Source organism: Mauremys reevesii, linkage group 4, assembly GCF_016161935.1.
Source record: "Mauremys reevesii isolate NIE-2019 linkage group 4, ASM1616193v1, whole genome shotgun sequence".
NCBI lineage: Eukaryota > Metazoa > Chordata > Testudines > Geoemydidae > Mauremys > Mauremys reevesii.
In genome coordinates, this window is record NC_052626.1 from 44,996,756 (window position 1) to 45,015,445 (window position 18,690).

Below are 18,690 nucleotides of genomic sequence, written 5' to 3' on the forward strand. Positions count from 1 at the left end.
TGGAATGGGTTTACAAAGGTTAGTAAATTGAAAGCAAGAACTATGTATTGGAAGTCTTCTCTTGTGTACAATAGCTCATTGTCTTTAATTCCATTTGTGTTAACATTATTCCTTATTTCCTAATTAAATCATTTGAAGGGCCTGATTCTCCGCTACCTTGTAGCGTAGGTAGTCATTTACACTTGTGCAAAGTGTGTGCAATGGTAGTGTTTTGCACTCTCTTTCCACAGGTATACATGACTACAGAGAGTATGAGACAGTGGAGAATCAGGCCTTCATTGTCTCTTTTTTTTCTAAATCAGATAAATAACTTATAATAAAATCTTCTAAACATTGCTGAGTTTTAAATGTAACTGTATTTAATTTATAGTTTTTCACCTTTGAACAATACAAGAAATTACTAGGACATGCTTCACTGTCACCAGGATTGGTAAGTGTAAATACATAATTAGGGTTTTTGTTCATTTAAGGAAATATTGGATGTCCCTCTGCCCCTCCCCAAAAGTAAAAGGACCAAAATACTTAGTGTGATGCCAGAGTGAAATACAACAGAAAATACATGCCAGGTATCTGAGCTGCAGATAGCAGATATGAAGGTGTGGCCTTGGAAAATATGGGAAAGGTCCAAAAGCTAAAGTATAATGTGTAATATCCTGAAAACATAAATAAGTTACCATAGCAAATACATTTCAGTTGCAGCTGGTCAAAAAATGGAAAAACTCATTTCGTAAAAAAAATTTCAAAGTTCAAAATTTTCAAGTTTCAAAGTTTTCATTTTGAAGTGATCAAAACATTGTTTATTTTTTAGATATTTTGGGAAATATGTTTATTAATGGCACCACTGAAAATATTATTGAAATGGTTATTGACGTGTTTTGTTTATCAAAACCCAGCTTTTCATTAAATGAAAATCTTCCTAACCTTTTCAGTAACTTTTTTTTTGGTTTAAAAAAAAATGTCGAGCTATTTTTATATAATTTTCTATAATATTTTCAATAACAAATGTGAAAAGGGCCACAATGCTGTTTTCTGGGAAGAATGAATAATGTCAACAATTTTCATTTTTATTTTTTAAAAAAGGCTATTTTAATAGAGTTTTTGTCTGAAAAAATGTCAACCAGATTTCATTTCAATGTTTCTACTTTTAATCTCTTGCTTCCTGTCTACTCCCTTTTTTAAAATATTGGCAAGCATAAAATACCTCACACTTTGTAGAGACACCTGTGTTCTGTTTATAATAATCCATGTATCTGAGTTTTAAGCAAGACTAAAAAAATGTGAATTACTTGGAAAAGGGTATGTAATAAATAATAAAATCCTGAACATCTGGATTATAGATTTTGTGGTCAAGTGAGTTTGGGCTTAGAATTCTTTTTACAGTTTTGGTTCCTGGGATAGAAGTTTGTGATAGACAAAGAAAATATATGGTCACTTGTCTTGTAAGAATGCATGCCTGTATTAGACTACTGTGCCTACTAAAGGGTGTAAAAAATAGAGAGGAAACCTTTAGTTTATCATTACCCCATGTACTGTCTGTGTGACACAACATGCTGCTGCCCTTCTCATGCAGGAAGGAAAACTCTTCAAATGAAACTTCCTCTTCTTAAGTACTCCATTGGTGCTGTGGTTGTTTATAGTCCCCTCATGTTGTCAGCAGACTCCCTCTTTCTTAATGTGCAATGGAGAAACTGTCATTTGCATCCCTGGCAAGTGGAAAGAGCAGGTTTCAGGTTTTTTGGTGTATTGCCACCCTTTCCCAAGAACAGCATGCTGAAAACTAGTGAACATACAGCATATGTTCTTAACAAACAGCAGCTTTGATTCGTATAGCAGCTGTACGGGGCAACAAACCTCTCAATAATTTTTTTAAAGAATAATGCCACTTTCATTACATTGCTATCGTTTTCAGTTACACTTAGGGCTCTCTTGTGGCTTAAATGCCATAGCCATGGTGGGGAGTGAGGGACAAGGATCTTAGAGGTTTTCTGTGTACCTCGAGGCTGAGGCAGGCGGAATACCTCCAGGTCTTCTGGCGGAGCTCATGTCAAGGAAGCATGTCCCTTTGAAAAGGAGAAACAGGTGTTTCCACCCTCTTCCTCTTGGCTTCAGACCGACAACTGATAATGAAGGAGTGGGGCCATGCTCCCATCCCATGAGGGGAATATAATCCTAGGTGGCAAGTTCTATGGGCCCGTGGTGCCTGGGCACCAGGAATATTCCTGGCCTGGGGCCCAGTTCCAGCACTGTTTGAGGCCGGGTCTCTCTCTCGGCCCTCCCTTCCACCCCTGGGCGCTCCGCGCGTCTCGTCCCCCGCCCGCCCGCACATCCCCCAGGCTATTTAAAACGGCCTGGGGCCCCCACCCACCACTGGCAGCGCAGCAGACGTGAGCGGCTTCCTGCCTGCTTGCTCCATGTGGCTGGCGGCCTCTGGGCGGGGTGGGTCAGGTCTGTGTCTGCACGTGCTGCTCCTGCCGCAAGCACCCCTGCAGCCAATAGGAAGCTATCAGGACAGTGCCAGCATGCGGAGGCCCCCTGGCCCGCCCTGCCTAGGAGCCCCAGGTAAGTGCTGCACCACCTACACCCCCGTCCCAGACCCTGCACCCCACCCCTTTCCCACACCACCCTTCCGCCCCCAAAATCCCTCCCAGAGCCTGTACTCCTCCCCATCCCACACACCCCCTCCCACCCTCAAGCTCCCTCCCTTAGCCTGCACCCCCCCCTGCACCCCTTCCCATCTCCAAGCTCCCTCCCAGAGCCTGCACTCCTCTGCTCCCCTTCCCATCTCCAAGCTCCCTCCCAGAGCCTGCACCCCTCAATCCCTCTTCCTGCACCCCTACCCCCTGCATCCCAGACCCCCTTCCCCACCCCCTCCCAGAGCCCAACCTCTCACCCCTTCTGCACCCAAACTCCCTCCCAGAGCCTGCACCCTACACCCCAATCCCCTGCCCTAGCCCAGGGCCTGCACCCCAGACCACCTCCCCCCACCCAAACTCCCTCACAGAGCCTTAGGCAGGTGCAGGGGGACGGAGGGCTCTGGGCGTTCTGGGCACCACTAAAATTCCTACAAATCTGCCGCCCCTGGTTCTGGGTGCAGAATGGCTGGGACTGAGACTGCCCCTGTATAAGTGAACAAAGGGTTAAAGTCTCCTGCCACCCTCTCCCTTCTTGAACACTCATTCAGAGTCTGGCCCCATGTGAGCTGAATGGAATATTTTCCTCACTAATGCTTTCCTCCCACCATGGTTCTTTTCCTATTTCAGCCAGTATACTCCATATACTATGCTGCGCGTTTAAGGTGGTAGAGGAACAGGAGGGCCCTTATAAGTGGCTGGCACTGGAGACTAAAACAAAGAAACAAACAGCCCAAGATTAATTATTTTGAATTTTCTTAACTGCTCTGAATATTTAGCTGTTGTTTATCTATTATGAATAAAGTAAACCATTTTTTATCTTTCTAAATATGGCGTATTCTACCTGAGTGCAAAGCACAGGCCTTACTCAGGGCCATACTGTACCATCGATTTTTGAGCAGATGGGGTGAATTCACCCCAGTGAAGGGGGCCAGCACCAGCCCTCTGCACCACTTAAGTCCCACTTAAGTCTTCTCAGGACTGAAATTTACCCATGGAGAATTTTCCTTCTAGGTGGGCATTCTGCTTGAGTAAGTGCTTCATAGTTTAGCCTGGAATATTCGTTACTTTTACTATATTTTAAGCGCATTTGATTTAATGCTGAATACACAGAAGATTTTTTAAGTATTACATAGTTGCATCTATATTTTAAAAAACCAAAATTATTATTCATTGCATTCAAACTCCAACAAATATAACATGGGAACATTATTTTTCCATGTATGCATCCTAAATCAGTAACACAGCTTTCCTTCCAGCTAGAGAGAATTTGTTGATAGGACTTTGACGTTTTATTTTGAATGTTTGGAATGTGGTTTTGGTTTTTGTAATTTCTTCTTCATGAACTGTCAACATCTAATCAAGGGCTAAAGCTGTTTAGTAATGGTATACTGCTGCTTTAGTGTAGGTCTTTCCATTTTCATCATATCATTCAGCTTCATCATGTGATGTATGGGACATTTTACCACAGTGCTCATGAAAACTTGATTTTTAATTATTGATTGATTTAATTTCCCTAGACGTTTGCAGTTGCTGGTCTGGGATCTGGATTAACAGAAGCGGTTGTGGTTAACCCTTTTGAAGTAGTAAAGGTTAGCTTACAGGCAAATCGGAATGCTTTCACAGAGGTATGGTAACTGTTCCATTCTTTTTTCAAAACTTTGTTAAATATAAGAAATACTTTAAAGTTAATTTTAATATTTAATCAGGATCTCTATGCTCATTGTAGAAAACTATCTCTGAGGCTGTTTGAATGAAATAATGATATTCCCTCTAAGCAATGCTGTTTTAACAAAGGTGGAATAGGAAACTTTGCTGACAAAAATATATATATATCTATCTACATAGGGAAAGTACTTAGTTGCACATTAGGAGCCAGATGCTTTACTTCTCTTTGTGATGCTCTTACAACACCCATATGAGATATGAAAATACTGCTATCACCATTTTACAGATGGGTAACTTGGGCATAGAAAGAGGTTAAGTGACTTACCTAAGGTTACACAGAAAGTGTAACAGAGCAGGGACTTGAACCTATGTCTCCTGTAGCCTAGGTTAACACTCTAACCACCGGACCCTCCTTCCTCCATGGTTAATAAGGCCACAGAGAATACTGTAGGGAAAGTAAAGCGATTAGGGAGCTGGAAAGGTGATCCATGAGACGATCTTTCTCTCTCTCTCTCTCTCTCTCTCTCATTCTCTCTTATGACATGGTGGGTAATATGAAAAAATTGTGAACCAGTATTACAATCTGTCAGTTCCGTGAACAAATAATCAGACCTTCTTTATACCTCTGCAGATACAATTGGCCTGCCTCAATACAAACTTTTCCTTTTGAGTATAAATGTATTAATACCACATTGTGAGCAAACTAGTTCAAGCAGCACTAAATGGGAACACATCCTCTCCGCACATAAATTCCAGAGACTTTATTCTCCCTCACAGGGTTTTTAATCCACCTCACTGCTCTTTTTTGCAGTGAGTTATAATTAATTATTCCCCCCAAATGAAACCTATATCCTCTACGCTTTTCTCCTCTGATCTTAAAAAAAAAACAGTGATATTCTGCATTGCAATTGTTCTAGAAAATCAAAGCTTCAATTTTTTAAATCAAAGATCTTTGAGTTTAAAAAAAGGAATCAAAATACACTTATGCTTAATGAAAATGCTAACAACACTCTTATTGCAGTACTATGGTTATGTCATAGTCATTCATGTAAAATTTTCAAAAGTACCTAAGTGAGACCTAATTGAGCACTTAGGGACCTAATTCCCATTGAAAATCAAATAAGTTTTTATTTATCCTATTGGGGGGGGGGGAGTCAATGGGACTGAGTCACTTAGTTACTTTGTAAATTTTACTAACATTTTATGTAACTAAAAATATAATGCCAGATATTCCACTGGCATTATTCAATTGGCTGAACTCTATGGACTTCAATAGAGCTGTGTTGATTTCTACCAGCTGAGGATCTGTCCCATTCCTGTTTAAATATGCTAAAGAATATTCTAAGCTAAAGGAGATGTCAGAAATACAAGACATATTTTTTCTTTTAAAAAATCCCAAGTTACCAAAATTCAGACCTACTTCCTCATGAGTAGCATGTGCTTGTTACTACCTTCTATGGGTATGTCTACACTACGAAATTAGGTCGATTTAATAGAAGTCGATTTTTTAGAAATCGATTTGATACAGTTGATTGTGTGTGTCCCCACTAAGCACATTAAGTCAGCGGTGTGCGTCCACAGTACTGAGGCTAGCGTCAACTTTCGGAGCGTTGCACTCTGGTAGCTATCCCACAGTTCCTGCAGTCTCCTCCACCCATTGGAATTCTGGGTTGAGCTCCCAATGCCTGATGGGGCAAAAACATTGTCACGGGTGGTTCTGGGTTCATGTCGTCAGGCCCCCTTCCCTCCGTGAAAGCAACGGCAAAAAATCGTTTCTTGCCTTTTTTCCTGGGTTACCCATGCAGACAACATACCATGGCAAGCATGGAACCTGCTCAGCTCACTGTCACAGTATGTCTCCTGGGTGCTGCTGGCAGATGCGGTACTGCAGTGCTACACAGCAGGATCCCCTTGCCTTGCCTTGCAGACGGCAGATGGTACAATACGACTGCTAGCCGTTGTCGTTGTCCCGTGGGTGCTCCTGGCTGACTTTGATTAGGTTGGTCAGGGGCACCTGGGCAGACATGGGTGCTCCTGGCCAGCCTCGGTGAGGTTGGTTGGGGGCGCCTGGACAAAAATGGGAATGACTCCAGGTCATTCTCTTCTTTAAGTTTCGTCTAATGGAGATCAGCGGCGGCTTTAGACATTCCGCCTCCCCAAGCATGGTGGCATGCCGCGGGGGGCACTCTGCCGGTCGCCGGTCCCGTGGCTCCGGTGGACCTCCCGCAGGCGTGCCTGCAGAGGGTCTGCTGGTCCCGCAGCTCCACCAAACCCGCGGGACCAGCGGACTCTCCGCAGGCACGCATGCGGGAGGTCCACTGGAGCCGTGGGACCAGCGGACCCTCCGCAGGCAAGCCGCCGAAGGCGGCCTGCCTCCCACCGTCCCGACGACCGGCAGAGCTCACCCCGCGGCATGCCGCCCCAAGCACGCACTTGGCATGCTGGGGCCTGGAGCCACCCCTGATGGAGATTCAGTCCTGCCTGGAATATCATGCCTGCTGAAGGCTTCTGCCTCAGGCTGCTCTCCCAGTTGGCAGCACCATAGGCTGAGCAAGTGCAGAATGGTGGTAGAATGTGCCTTTGGACGTTTAAAAGCTTGCTGGCGCAGTTTACTGACTTGGTTAGACCTCAGCGAAACCAATATTCCCATTATTATTACTGCTTGCTGTGTGCTCCACAATATCTGTGAGAGTAAGGGGGAGATGTTTATGGTGGGGTGGGAAGTTGAAGCAAATAGCCTGGCTGCTGATTAGACAGCAGGGCGGTTAGAATTGCACAGCAGGGTGCACTATGTATCAGAGAAGCTTTGAAAACCAGTTTCATGACTGGCCAGGCTACACTGTGAAAGTTCTGTTTCTCCTTGATGACCCCCCCCCACCTTGGTTCACTCTACTTCCCTGTAAACCAACCACCTTCCCCTCCCCCCTTCGATCTCCGCTTGCAGAGGCAATAAAGTCATTGTTGTTTCAAATTCATGCATTCTTTATTAATTTGTCACACAAATGGGGGGGATAACTGCCAAGGTAGCCTGGGAGGGGTGGGGGAGGAGGGAAGCCATGCAGCTCATCATAGAAGCGACATGTCTGACCCGGAGCGGCCGTTTGCCTCTCTGGTTCTTTGGTAGGCTTCATGCGGCACTGCTGCGGGTCCCTATTATAACCTCTGTCCTTCATACCCTTGGAGATTTTTTGAAATATTCTGGTATTTCGTCTTTTGGAACGGAGTTCGGATAGCACGGATTCATCTCCCTATATAGCGATCAGATGCAGTACCTCCCGTTTGGTCCATGCTGGAGCTCTTTTGCGATTTTGGGACTCCATGGTCACCTGTGCTGATGAGCTCTGCATGGTCACCTGTGCTGATCAGCTCGCTACGCTGGCCAAACAGGAAATGAAATTCAAAAGTTCGCGGGGCTCTTCCTGTGTACCTGGCCAGTGCATCTGAGTTGAGAGTGCTTTCCAGAGCGGTTACAATGGAGCACTCTGGGATAGCTCCCGGAGGCCAATACTGTCGAATTGCATCCACACTACCCCAAATTCCCTCGTCAGGAAGGAGTACAGAAATCAATTTTAAGAGCCCTTTAAGTCAACAAAAATGGCTTTGTCGTGTGGATGGGGGCAGGGTTAAATCGATCTAAGGCTTCTAAATTCGACCTAAACTCGTAGTGTAGACCAGGACATATGATGTATCCTCACCCTGTAACAATGCAGTGTTTTTCTAAAAGGATTAAGCAGTGTCTGCACTTATCCCATTGTGTAGTTCATGCCATGTGATGAAACTTAATGCAATTTACATGTTATGTTGGCTTTAACCTTTAAATAAGAAATATAGCCTATTTCAAGGATCAAGGGAGACTGCACATCAATAGTGTGCTGACCATTGGATTGTTCTGTGATATCTGAGCATCTTTCTAGGGTCGATTGGTTTAAAGAGGAAGACCCCCAGATTTGACACAGCAGCACTCTGACATCATGGAATTCCCCTAATAAAAACACTGCAGTGGGTATTTATCAATGGCCAAATCCTAGCAGCCGTACCACCTTGGATCTTTTTCAGGTTTCAAAAGCTAACCAAGGTCAGACCTGTGTTTTGCCAAGGAAAATCATCTGCTGCCCAAACTGGCATCAGGTGTTCAGCAGCTGGTATCCCTTCCCCTCTGCATTATTTGTAAAGCAATAATCCAGCTTAATGCCAGTGGGCACTGTATTGTTGAAGTTGCCTTCTTTAGCAGAGACCTGAAACTGAGTTCATGACTGCTGGTTATCTTTAAAGATCCAATCTTAATTTTTCCAAGAGCAAAGACATTAATCCTAGTGTGCTGATCAAATTCTAGTTTGAATATCTGCATTCAGTGTATAAGCAGCAAAGAGTTCTGTGACACCTTATAGACTAACAAACATATTGGAGCATGAGCTTTCGTGGGTGAATACCCACTTCGTCAGATGCATCCGACGAAGTGGGTATTCACCCACAAAAGCTCATGCTCCAATACGTTTGTTAGTCTATAAGGTGCCACAGGACTCTTTGCTGCTTTTACAGATCCAAACTAACACGGCTACCCCTCTGATATCATTCAGTGTATAGATGCTCATCTACAGTAAAGAGCTTTGATATCTTTGCGTGTAGCTAGAAAAGTAAATCAGGATCATAAAATAGGGTTTGTTTTTTTATTTCTACAGACAGAGATGGATAGCAGAGCATTAGCAGGTCAATATTAGTTACTAAATATGCAAAGGACAAATGAACCTAAATAGTACAAGAAAAGAAAACTTGGCTGTAACCTAAATAAGCAGTAACCTGTTGTGTTGGATATAATTGGGATCATTTGGCTGATGATGTTGATCTGCCAGAGTGATATTTTCAAATGGAAGCCCATTAAACAAATAAGTATATTGAAATCAGCAGTGTTTACAGAGTTCTAGTCAAAATTGTTCTACATTTTCCTGTTTAAGCATCCTAGTGGAAGTAATGTTTTGCCTTTCTAATTAAATATTTGGTTATACAAAGGTGGCATTATGTTTTAGTGAAAACCAAGGACAAGTCAGCAAACAGGCTTTTTAATTGACCTTTTTAATACTTATAACTTAAAGCAAAGAGCTAAAATGTCAATGTTGACCTGTGAAAGTAATTCACTGTACCAAATCTAGTACAACACATTTGGGAACATGGGACTTGCCATGTGGCATCAAATGTGCATCTATTCTGATGGCCTGTCAAACAGCAGCCAATACCAGATACTTCAAAGGAAGGTGCTAGAATCTTTGTAATGAATGGATAATTAGGTAATAACCTGCCCATAGAGGAAATTTCTTCTTAGTGGTTGTCTTATGCCCTGAAGTAAGAGGTTTCTATCCCTTGTGGCCAGGATTTTCAGAACAGGATATCTTAAATGAGATTCCTAAATCTAGATTAGGGAATTTAAATAAGGGGCCTGATTTTCAAAATCCAACAGCTCCCAATAGAGTAAAATATTTCATTAGAGAGGCAAACCATGATTTCCATTAGGACGTGTAAGCAGGAAAAAGGAGAACCATTTTGACTAGATCTCAAACACTAATTTCAATATACTTCTAATAAATATAGACCAAGATTTTCAAAATTATTTGCCTAAAGTTAGGCTCTTAAATCCATACTGAGGCATTTTCAAATACACTTTGTATGTGGCTTTTCATCTACTGCAAACTTAGCAACACAGCGTCTCTGCTGATAACAGCATTGCCAACCGTACACATTCAAAAATTATGAGTTGGACAACAAAAATTCATGAGATTGGTAGAAGGATCATGAGATTTCAAAACATATGAATTTTTCTTCACCTGCTGGTTTCTGAGCCCTTAGGACACATTTGGGTCATGGTTTCAAGCTTTTCTCTGAAATCATGAGGGTTAGAATCCTTTTTTTTTTTTTAATGAAAGTTGTGATTCTCACATAACCTCAAGATTCCAGGGGCGGGGGTTTTAAGAAAACCCACCAAATATTTTGAGACTCATGATAAAATCACTAGAGTAGGTAACACATTGATAGTTGTCTGGTTTGAAATGAGGCTCTATGGATAATTTACGACACTTACTGTTTGTAAAGATGATTTCTTTCTTTTGTTTTACATGTGCAGCAACCATCAACCTTTGTCCAAGCACGGCGAATTATTACAACTGAGGGCTTAGGATTCCGTGGACTCAACAAAGGCCTCACTGCAACACTGGGCCGCCATGGAGTTTTTAATATGGTTTACTTTGGATTCTACTTCAACGTCAAAAACATTATTCCAGTCAATGAGGTAAGTGCTTTGTACTGTATAAAAGATAAATTGCCCTGTTTGTGACTATCTTTTTAACTGACATTCTACCTTTCCTTGCAAAGCTGTGGTCTTTTCAGAGAGACATTTTGCTCTAGTTATCTATTTTTGGAAGTCCTAAAAGTTTTATTTGCTGTAGCAAAACAAGAATTTGCAATTCTCATTTTTTAAGCGAAGCGAGCTACAAGCAATTCTGTAAAGTATGCAGGGACTGAATTCTCATTTACGCAAAGGCCATTTTGTGCCGTTCTGGCAGCGTAAAGCTGCTAGGAAATGGGAGTACATTACATTTATATTTACATTAGGCACCTTAGTTTGAAAATCTTGTCCTAAGTGCTTATCGGTGGTAGTCAATAGATATTAGTGCTACATGAAGTAACATCCAAAATGGCTCAGAAGGGTAAAAATTAAATTCTGTAGAACATCTACCTTCAGTATGAAAAGCAGAGGGAAACGAAGTATTAAGAGAAAACTAGACTAGATTGCCACCTAAGTAAGCAGTAACATGCTGTACTGGATTTAATTGGGATCATTTGAATGAAGCTGTTAATCTGCCAGGATGATATTTTGAAATGAAAGTCCATGAAGCAAATTAAGTATTTTGGATATAGCAGTGTTTACAGAGTTCAGGGGGCTCAGTTTTCTGTGGTGCAGAAGCTGCAAAAGACTGTGTCTGCTAGCTGTACACTGGACCTATTTATTCCAGACACAGATCAGCCAGTGCTCAAGGATAACAAGATAAATTCACTTGTGTATAGAAGGCCAGACTCACAATAGTATTTAAATGGGACTTTAAGTGGTGTATAGACCTTGTGTTATCTACATCCAGAGTGAATTTCACCATGATGAGTAAATTAAACAGAAAGCCTGTGTAGCTGGAACGGCACAGAAAACAATTTTATTAAAATAGGCTTACAGACTTCGGCATTATATAACAAAGAGAAAAATCACTAATGTAAAGAATGATTGTACCAGCAACTTCCTAAAGTATTGTATGAGCAACAACTAATGATTTATTAATAGCTTCAGTGTTGTACTTAATGAACTGTGTTTTCACTAATGCAAAACTAAAGCTATGATGACAATTTAAACAACCACAGGTGTAGTATCTGGTGATATTCATATAAGAAACTGTAATTTACATCAAAAGGTACCTGTTTCGATTCCCATATAAAGCAACACCCCATTTTTCTGCACTTTTAAGTAGCCTGGTATTTTTGTTGGCAACCTAATGTAAACGAGGAAAAGATTAATTTACTTATTCGCAAATTCTTACTGTAAATTGAATTGGTCAGGAGCAACTAACATGCAAGTTTCCACAGGTTTCTTTTAGTATGTTTAAACATACTCTAACAATACACATTCAGAATGTATTCCGAAAGCTCTAAGCACATGCATACCTTGACATTAATGTAGAAGTATTTCCCTTGCCAAGAAGATTAAAAAATTCTGTATAACTAGTGAATGTTTTTCATGTACCGGTATATTTTTCATGATACCTTTCACCAGTTTACATATTTTAGAGTATCGTAAATTTCAAAATATGAAAAGTCAGATACTCTTAAGGACATGGAGGATCAGGCATATCTTCTAGGAAATAAAGGAGAGTTCCTGCCTGCTAATCAAGGGATAGTGATAGGGTTTGGCATAACAACCATTTGCTAACCTTTTAGAGTATAATAACATGTCATAAGAAGCTGTTATTGCATTATGAGGGAGAGGAGAGTTCAGAGTTTATATAGATTTTGTATGATGCAATAGATTATTCAGATCTGGAGACATATATTTTATGTACAATATTAAATCTAAAGGAAGTGAGTTTGGTGGCCAGAATCCACCTACTTGTCCTCAGAGTACAAGTACACCACAATCAGAAAACAGATTTCTTCAAGGGTGTAGCCAGTTACAGGATTAGGTTGCATTAAGTGCAATTGTGTAGAGAAGTTTGCACAGGGCCTGACAACAATAGGTCTGACCCAATTCTCACTGAAGTCAGTGAGAATCTTTCCACTGATTTTAATGGGAGTTGGATCAAGCCTCACATGCCGACTGTATGTCTAATATGCAAGCATTATGTCTCACATATTCGTGAACACAGAACTCCACTTCAGCATTTGGAGAACAGAAAAAATCAATAATTCTTTGTAATCTGTAATCTAATCCTTTTTCATCAGTGGAAAAGCAATATAGTTGCCAACAATTATCAAATATCTGACTTGGGCTTGATAGAATAAGCTGTTTCTCGGTAGGAGCAGAAAAGATTAGACTGTTTCAGCTTTTCAATTATTCTCAAGTATTTCTTCACAAAAACCAATTTTTTAAGTTTATATGCTTCCCAAGAAGAAAAATTCAAAGTAAGTCTTGCAATGCTGACAAGCATATAAAAACTGTGAAATAAAAATGGTACACTTTTTAAATAGCTCTGGCTTTTTACTATGTATCTGCTGCTTACCATCTGTAACGTAAGTGGGAAAATGTATTGAAATGTCCATATGAGCCTTTTAGCTGTCAACAGTGTTAAACTATGCATTAAATTTGCATCCCAATTAAGGATGTTTGCAGCTTATTTTGCCAAAAACAATAAACTTTTTGTGTTGAGTGCCTGAATGATATAAATGACGTGTGGGTTGTAAGTCTTCAAAGTGAATAACTTTTCATATGTTCAGTCTATTTTGCTAAACACAACATTTACAATCAACCTCCTGCTCTGTTTACTAAAAACAGAATAAACCAGACTTGTTCTCTGCACCACTAACATATAAACCACAGAGTACTAGCTTCTATACATCTGCACTAGCAATTGAAGTGGTCTGTAATTTCTTTCACCTTGATTTTATAGCAGTTTTTTTATGCTACGCATTTCATAGACTTCTAATAGGTTTCCCTTTGCTATTTTTATCATAGTTAGATTTGTTGGTAAATGTTAATTTCAGAATAACAAATAAAATATTTGCTCACTACTACCTCTAAGTGGCAGTCACCCACCTTAACACTGCATTCCTAATACTTTCATAGTAAGTCCTAAAAAGTGACCATCAAAAAAATTCATTTCTGGGCACAAATTGATCTATCCAGCTGCTGCAGATGTATGCTGTGTCACTTGTTAAAGGGGCTTTTGCACCCAGATGTGGGAGCTGATGAGTCAGTTGCTATGTCACAGAAAAGGCTCTCATATCTATTCTATTCTATATAGGTTCTTATACTGTGCTCGTCACTGTGGTATCTGAGCACCTTCCAATAGTGCATTAAGCAACGTGATTACACATCTGTCATGTGGCATTTTTCTCTCCTTGGCTTTCCAGAAGGAGAAGTGTGTTCAGGAGAGTGTCTGGTTTTGATAGTGTGGGGGGGCTCTTGGTAATATAAATATACCTGTCGCAAAGTGCTTATATTAGAGAAGGCAAGGTCAAACAAATGTGTTTTGCAGTTGAAGCAGAAAGTGGTGATGTTTGTGACGATCCTTAGTTTTGAGGGAGTTCATTCCACAGTCTCGGACCACTCCCAGATAAAGTTCGTTCTTCTACACAAACCAACTTTACTGTTATTGTTGAGAGTTCCATTGTGGTTGAGAAGCGTAGTTGTTGACCACGATCTTCATCACAGATCTTTTAGATTCCCCAGACCATGGAGAGCTTTGAAGATAAGGACTGATACCTTGAACTTGATTCAAAATTCTATGGAAGGCCAGTATTGAGGGCAGAAGACAGGTCTGATGCACTCACAGTAGCCTGTGTTGCTGAGGAGACACTGCAGCATTCTATATTAGTTGGAGTTTCCTAAATGCTGAAGGCTTGATGACCAGATATATTGCTTTGCTGTAATCCAGCTGGGAGGTGACAAAGGGATGAATGACTGAGACTACGTCTTTGTCCTCCAGGATGGGACAGAGTCTCCTAGCCAAGTGAAGAAGATAGTAAGCAATACTTGTGGGTGCTGCTATGTGAAAGCTCAGTGCCAGCAAGGAATCCAAGAATATTCCTAGTCAATTGACTAAATTGATCATTTGTGGGTGTGTCATCAATCAACGGAGCCACAAGCTCTGCAAAATGCTTTCCTCTGCCCACCAGCATCAGCTCTGTCTTGCTCAAGTTCAGCTTCAGTTTCAGCCAGCAAAGAACAAAGAATAGGCAGCAAAACCTGAGTGCTAAATTTGAAAAACAATAAAAGTCATCCAAGAATATGAGAGCAGAAGAATTTTCTTTTAGTTGTACAGTACCCGGGACATTTTAAGAAACAGAGAAGCCTTACATGGGGGGAAATTCTTGTTGGTGCAAGGTGCTGTAAAAAAAATGGAGGCAGAGGATGATTATGAGGCACGTTGGAGAAGACTGGGAAGCCAAGGAATGGTATTTCTCAAAGTTACAGCCCAACCTGAAATTTCAACGCGAGATGTGAATTAGCAGGATTAAGACAATGTTGTACCTGAAACATAATTACCCACCATCCCATTTGTCCAGGACTGTCCCAGCCTGAATGTCCTGCGAGCTGTGACAGCTGCAGCCTGGGTTGCTTTAAGTCTGCAAACATGTCCTCCTGACACCAGGAGATGCTATATTGAAAGGGAAGAGAGTCTGGCTCATGAGAGCTTCTGCCTCAGTTACTCCAGTTCCGATGTGTCAGCGCAGAGTTACTTAGGCAAGGAGCATGGCAAAGCAGAAGAATCAGGCCCCCATCCAGATGGGGGAAGGAGGGGACAAAGCACAGCTGGGGATACAGGAGAGGAGAAATTTTGGCAGAATAAAAATGTGATGCAAACCGGACCCTTTTAAAAAATGTTGTCTTTGTTTTCTGACCAGCTGCACAGGGGGGACACTGGAGACAGGGACATAGAATGTAGGGTGACGAGGTGGAAAAACCAGGACATTTTTTCTACTTCAGGGGACTCACAGAGATTGGTTTTGATGGGCCCAGGGAGCAGGGCACCAAGAGGGTTTTGATGGCTGTGAGAGCAAGAGGTTGCCCACACCTGCTTTTTATATTTTCTATGCTCCTTTCTTCTATTTTTCCTTTTCATTACTTCCTACAAAAACTTGACAGTGGTCCTGCTGCTAGTGCATTGATACCACTGCCTACCCATGCTGACCAGTATTGTTTCCTTGTACTATCTCATTTGACTGTGTGTATCCATTTCTTGTCTCATCCTATACTTTGATTGTAAGCACTTCGGGGTAGGGACAATTTTTTTGGTCTGTGTTTGTACAGCACCTAACACAACGGGGGTCCTTGGTTCATGACTAAGGCTCCCAGGGCTCTGCAGTGATACAAATAATAAATTGAATTCATAGTGAATCTGGATTAACAAATCACTGAGTGGATTGCCAGCAAGCTGCAGCTGTGGTTGTGGTGCATCTGTTTAAACAATTAGTTATTTTTGAAGTAATTTCAGAGTATTTAAATGAGCAGCTTTAGCAATGAGACTTTCAAAGACGAGTTCTGAAGTGGCACAAACGTAGCAAGGGCATTCATTGCAAATAGAAGTGCAGTAGTGAGCATTGTAGGAGATCTTGTGCTACCAGGTCTCTTCCATGATGCTTTTACTTATTATTATATTCCACTATTTCATAGAGGCTCTGACTAAACACATAGTAAGATATAGCCTGTACCCCAAAGAGGTTACAGTGTAAATAGACAAGACAGACAAAATTATTCAGGATGTTATAGACCTGAGAGACTAAAGAAAAACTTTTTTTCAGATTTGATCAAATGTTTCCCAACCTAATTGGTTCATTTCTTGGTTGAATTTTGTTTCAAACTTTGAAGAGTTGCTTGAGCACATTCTGCACTGATCACACCTCTGCAATCCCTTGGAACTCAATGGAAATGTTTGTGTGTAAGCCAATGCAGAATTTGGTCTCCTCCATTTGTATTTAAAAAATCAGAAAACATCCTTCTTTTATACCAATAATTTCCTTAAATGGTGGGTTCAATTTGACATGCTGCCACAGCTGTTCCCTGCAAAGTCAGGCAACAGTGATTAGATGGTGTAGGGTCAGTGTACAGATATTGCAGCTCTAGAGACTTTGATTCAAATCCTGATCAGGTCACGAGTGAAAATTAATTTGATGGACTCATCCTGTCTGGCCTCTATATTCTATTCATGGATTCTCCACTGACCCACTCAGTGACCTGGGGCAAATGTATTTAGTGTATGTATTTATTTCTTATGACTTATTTCAAATCACTTAACCCTTTTGTGTCTGTCTTAATTCTTGAATATTATGACTAGAATTTTCAAAGAGGTCTAAGAGACTTAGATGCCCAAATCCCATTGAAAATCACTGGGTTTGGTGTATTATTCCTTTAGGCTCCTTTGAAAACACCAGGCTGTAATACTAATCTAGTCTTATTATTTATTCATCGTGTATATTGTCATAAATGTACATAGTTCTTTACAGCAGAAGACCCATTCTTCCACAGTTAAATCAAGAGGGGTTACAAATTATTAATTGAAGCTTAGAAAGCATGTTGACACCCTTGCTATATGAGGTACTATGTAAATGCAAAGTATTATTTATTCTAAGCTGTTTATCCTCAGCACCTCAGAAAATCAGTGAGGAACACCCTAAAATTGAATCACAAAATCAGTGACAATTTAAAAAATATTGGCAGCAATTAGACAGGTAATAAGAAAATAACACTTCCCACAGTTACAGTAAGGTCCATGTCCTTTGCCTAGAAACAGGATATGATTATAATTAAAGATTCTTTGGCACAGATTCTGCCATCTTTACCCACACTGAGTAGGATGTTTCTCCACAAGTAGTCAGCATGGATGCGGAATCAGAGTCTCTGAATGCAATACTGCTGAATGCCCATGATGTTCAAGTTTCCACACCGGTTTCTGAACACCATTATACATATGACTTTTAGTATTCATTGTAAAACAGGCAAATATAGTCTAATGTGATTTTTTCAGTTATTCCATTGGTACATCCAGAAGTGCCGCATTTTGAATTAGATGTCTCCCTCAATAGTTTGGATCATCTCAGTCAAGGAGTTCTTTTATTTTGAAATAAAAGTGTCATATTTCAATTAGATTAGCATTGTTTTAACACTCTGGTGCATCATGGCATCTGTGGTACTAATAATCCCAAAGCATATAACCCTGAAATTCAAAGCACCCCAATACACATGAGAACGCTCAACATTTTGAGAGCTGACCTCCCAGGACGTAGTACAAATGCAGTTGGCCTCAGGTTCAGCATTTAATATATAATAATTATTGCTTAACATTTGTATTACAGTAGCACCTAGAATAGCAATTCACTGTGCTAGGTGCAGTGCAAACATATAGTGAATGACACTACCTGCCCAAATAGCTTACTTCCCCAAAGGGGGATTCAGATTGTTTTACAGCCCTGAATACCAATGTGCCACTTGTTGCCTCCTGGCTATAGTTGGTTTTTAAAGTTTTGTAAAAGCTGAAATGTTGCAGCGTTCCCCAGCCTTAATTGTAATTGCACGCACACAGCTTGGATTTGTACAGATAGTCTAGACAATAATTTGCTGCTAAGCATTCTGGTGAGAACTTTGTGTAATGTTTAATTATAACAAAAGCTGTTTTACTCTTAGTTTAAAAGGGATTATCCAAGTAAATGCCCTCTATTGTGAAATTATAGACTTACTTTTTCTGTAACTAAATATAAGCACCCTGTTGATTTAAAAGCCTCTCTTTAAACTTACAACACACCCACATGGAAGTCCAATGAATATTATGAAGTTTTAACTAATTTTCCTAGCTGCAAATCTGCAAAGGAAAACCTATTGATTGTTCCTACGTTCAGTAATAAATGTAAGGCTACGATGTACCTCCTTTTTAGAATTATTTTCGTCAGGAACATGTAAGGCTCAAATAACACCTTTAAAAGAAGTTGTTGTTGTTGTTGTTATTACATTTTTAATATTAAGCTGAATATATGACATGGCATGATCCTATATTGTTTTACTATTGATTTGCTGCATGTTGAGTGCCTTCTTGCAAGACATGAATGCAGTACATGGTATGATATAAAAGGATTTTTGCTCTGTTGGCGTAGAATGGAAGAACAGGGGCATAAAAAGTTATATGGACAGCCTAGGAAATTCATTATGACAGAG

At 40.6% G+C, this 18,690-nt stretch overlaps 1 protein-coding gene across 9 annotated transcripts in view; it reads left to right on the forward strand.

The window, feature by feature from the left end:
• The window catches only part of SLC25A21 (solute carrier family 25 member 21), a 396,958-nt gene that overhangs the window by 372,266 nt on the left and 6,002 nt on the right, over positions 1 to 18,690 (forward strand). For all 9 annotated transcript variants that reach the window (XM_039535486.1, XM_039535487.1, XM_039535488.1 and 6 more), the window contains 3 exons: positions 371 to 430; positions 4,151 to 4,258; positions 10,411 to 10,575. In XM_039535486.1, coding sequence (XP_039391420.1) covers positions 371 to 430; positions 4,151 to 4,258; positions 10,411 to 10,575 — 333 coding nt within the window. The remainder of the gene's footprint in view (positions 1 to 370; positions 431 to 4,150; positions 4,259 to 10,410; positions 10,576 to 18,690) is intronic.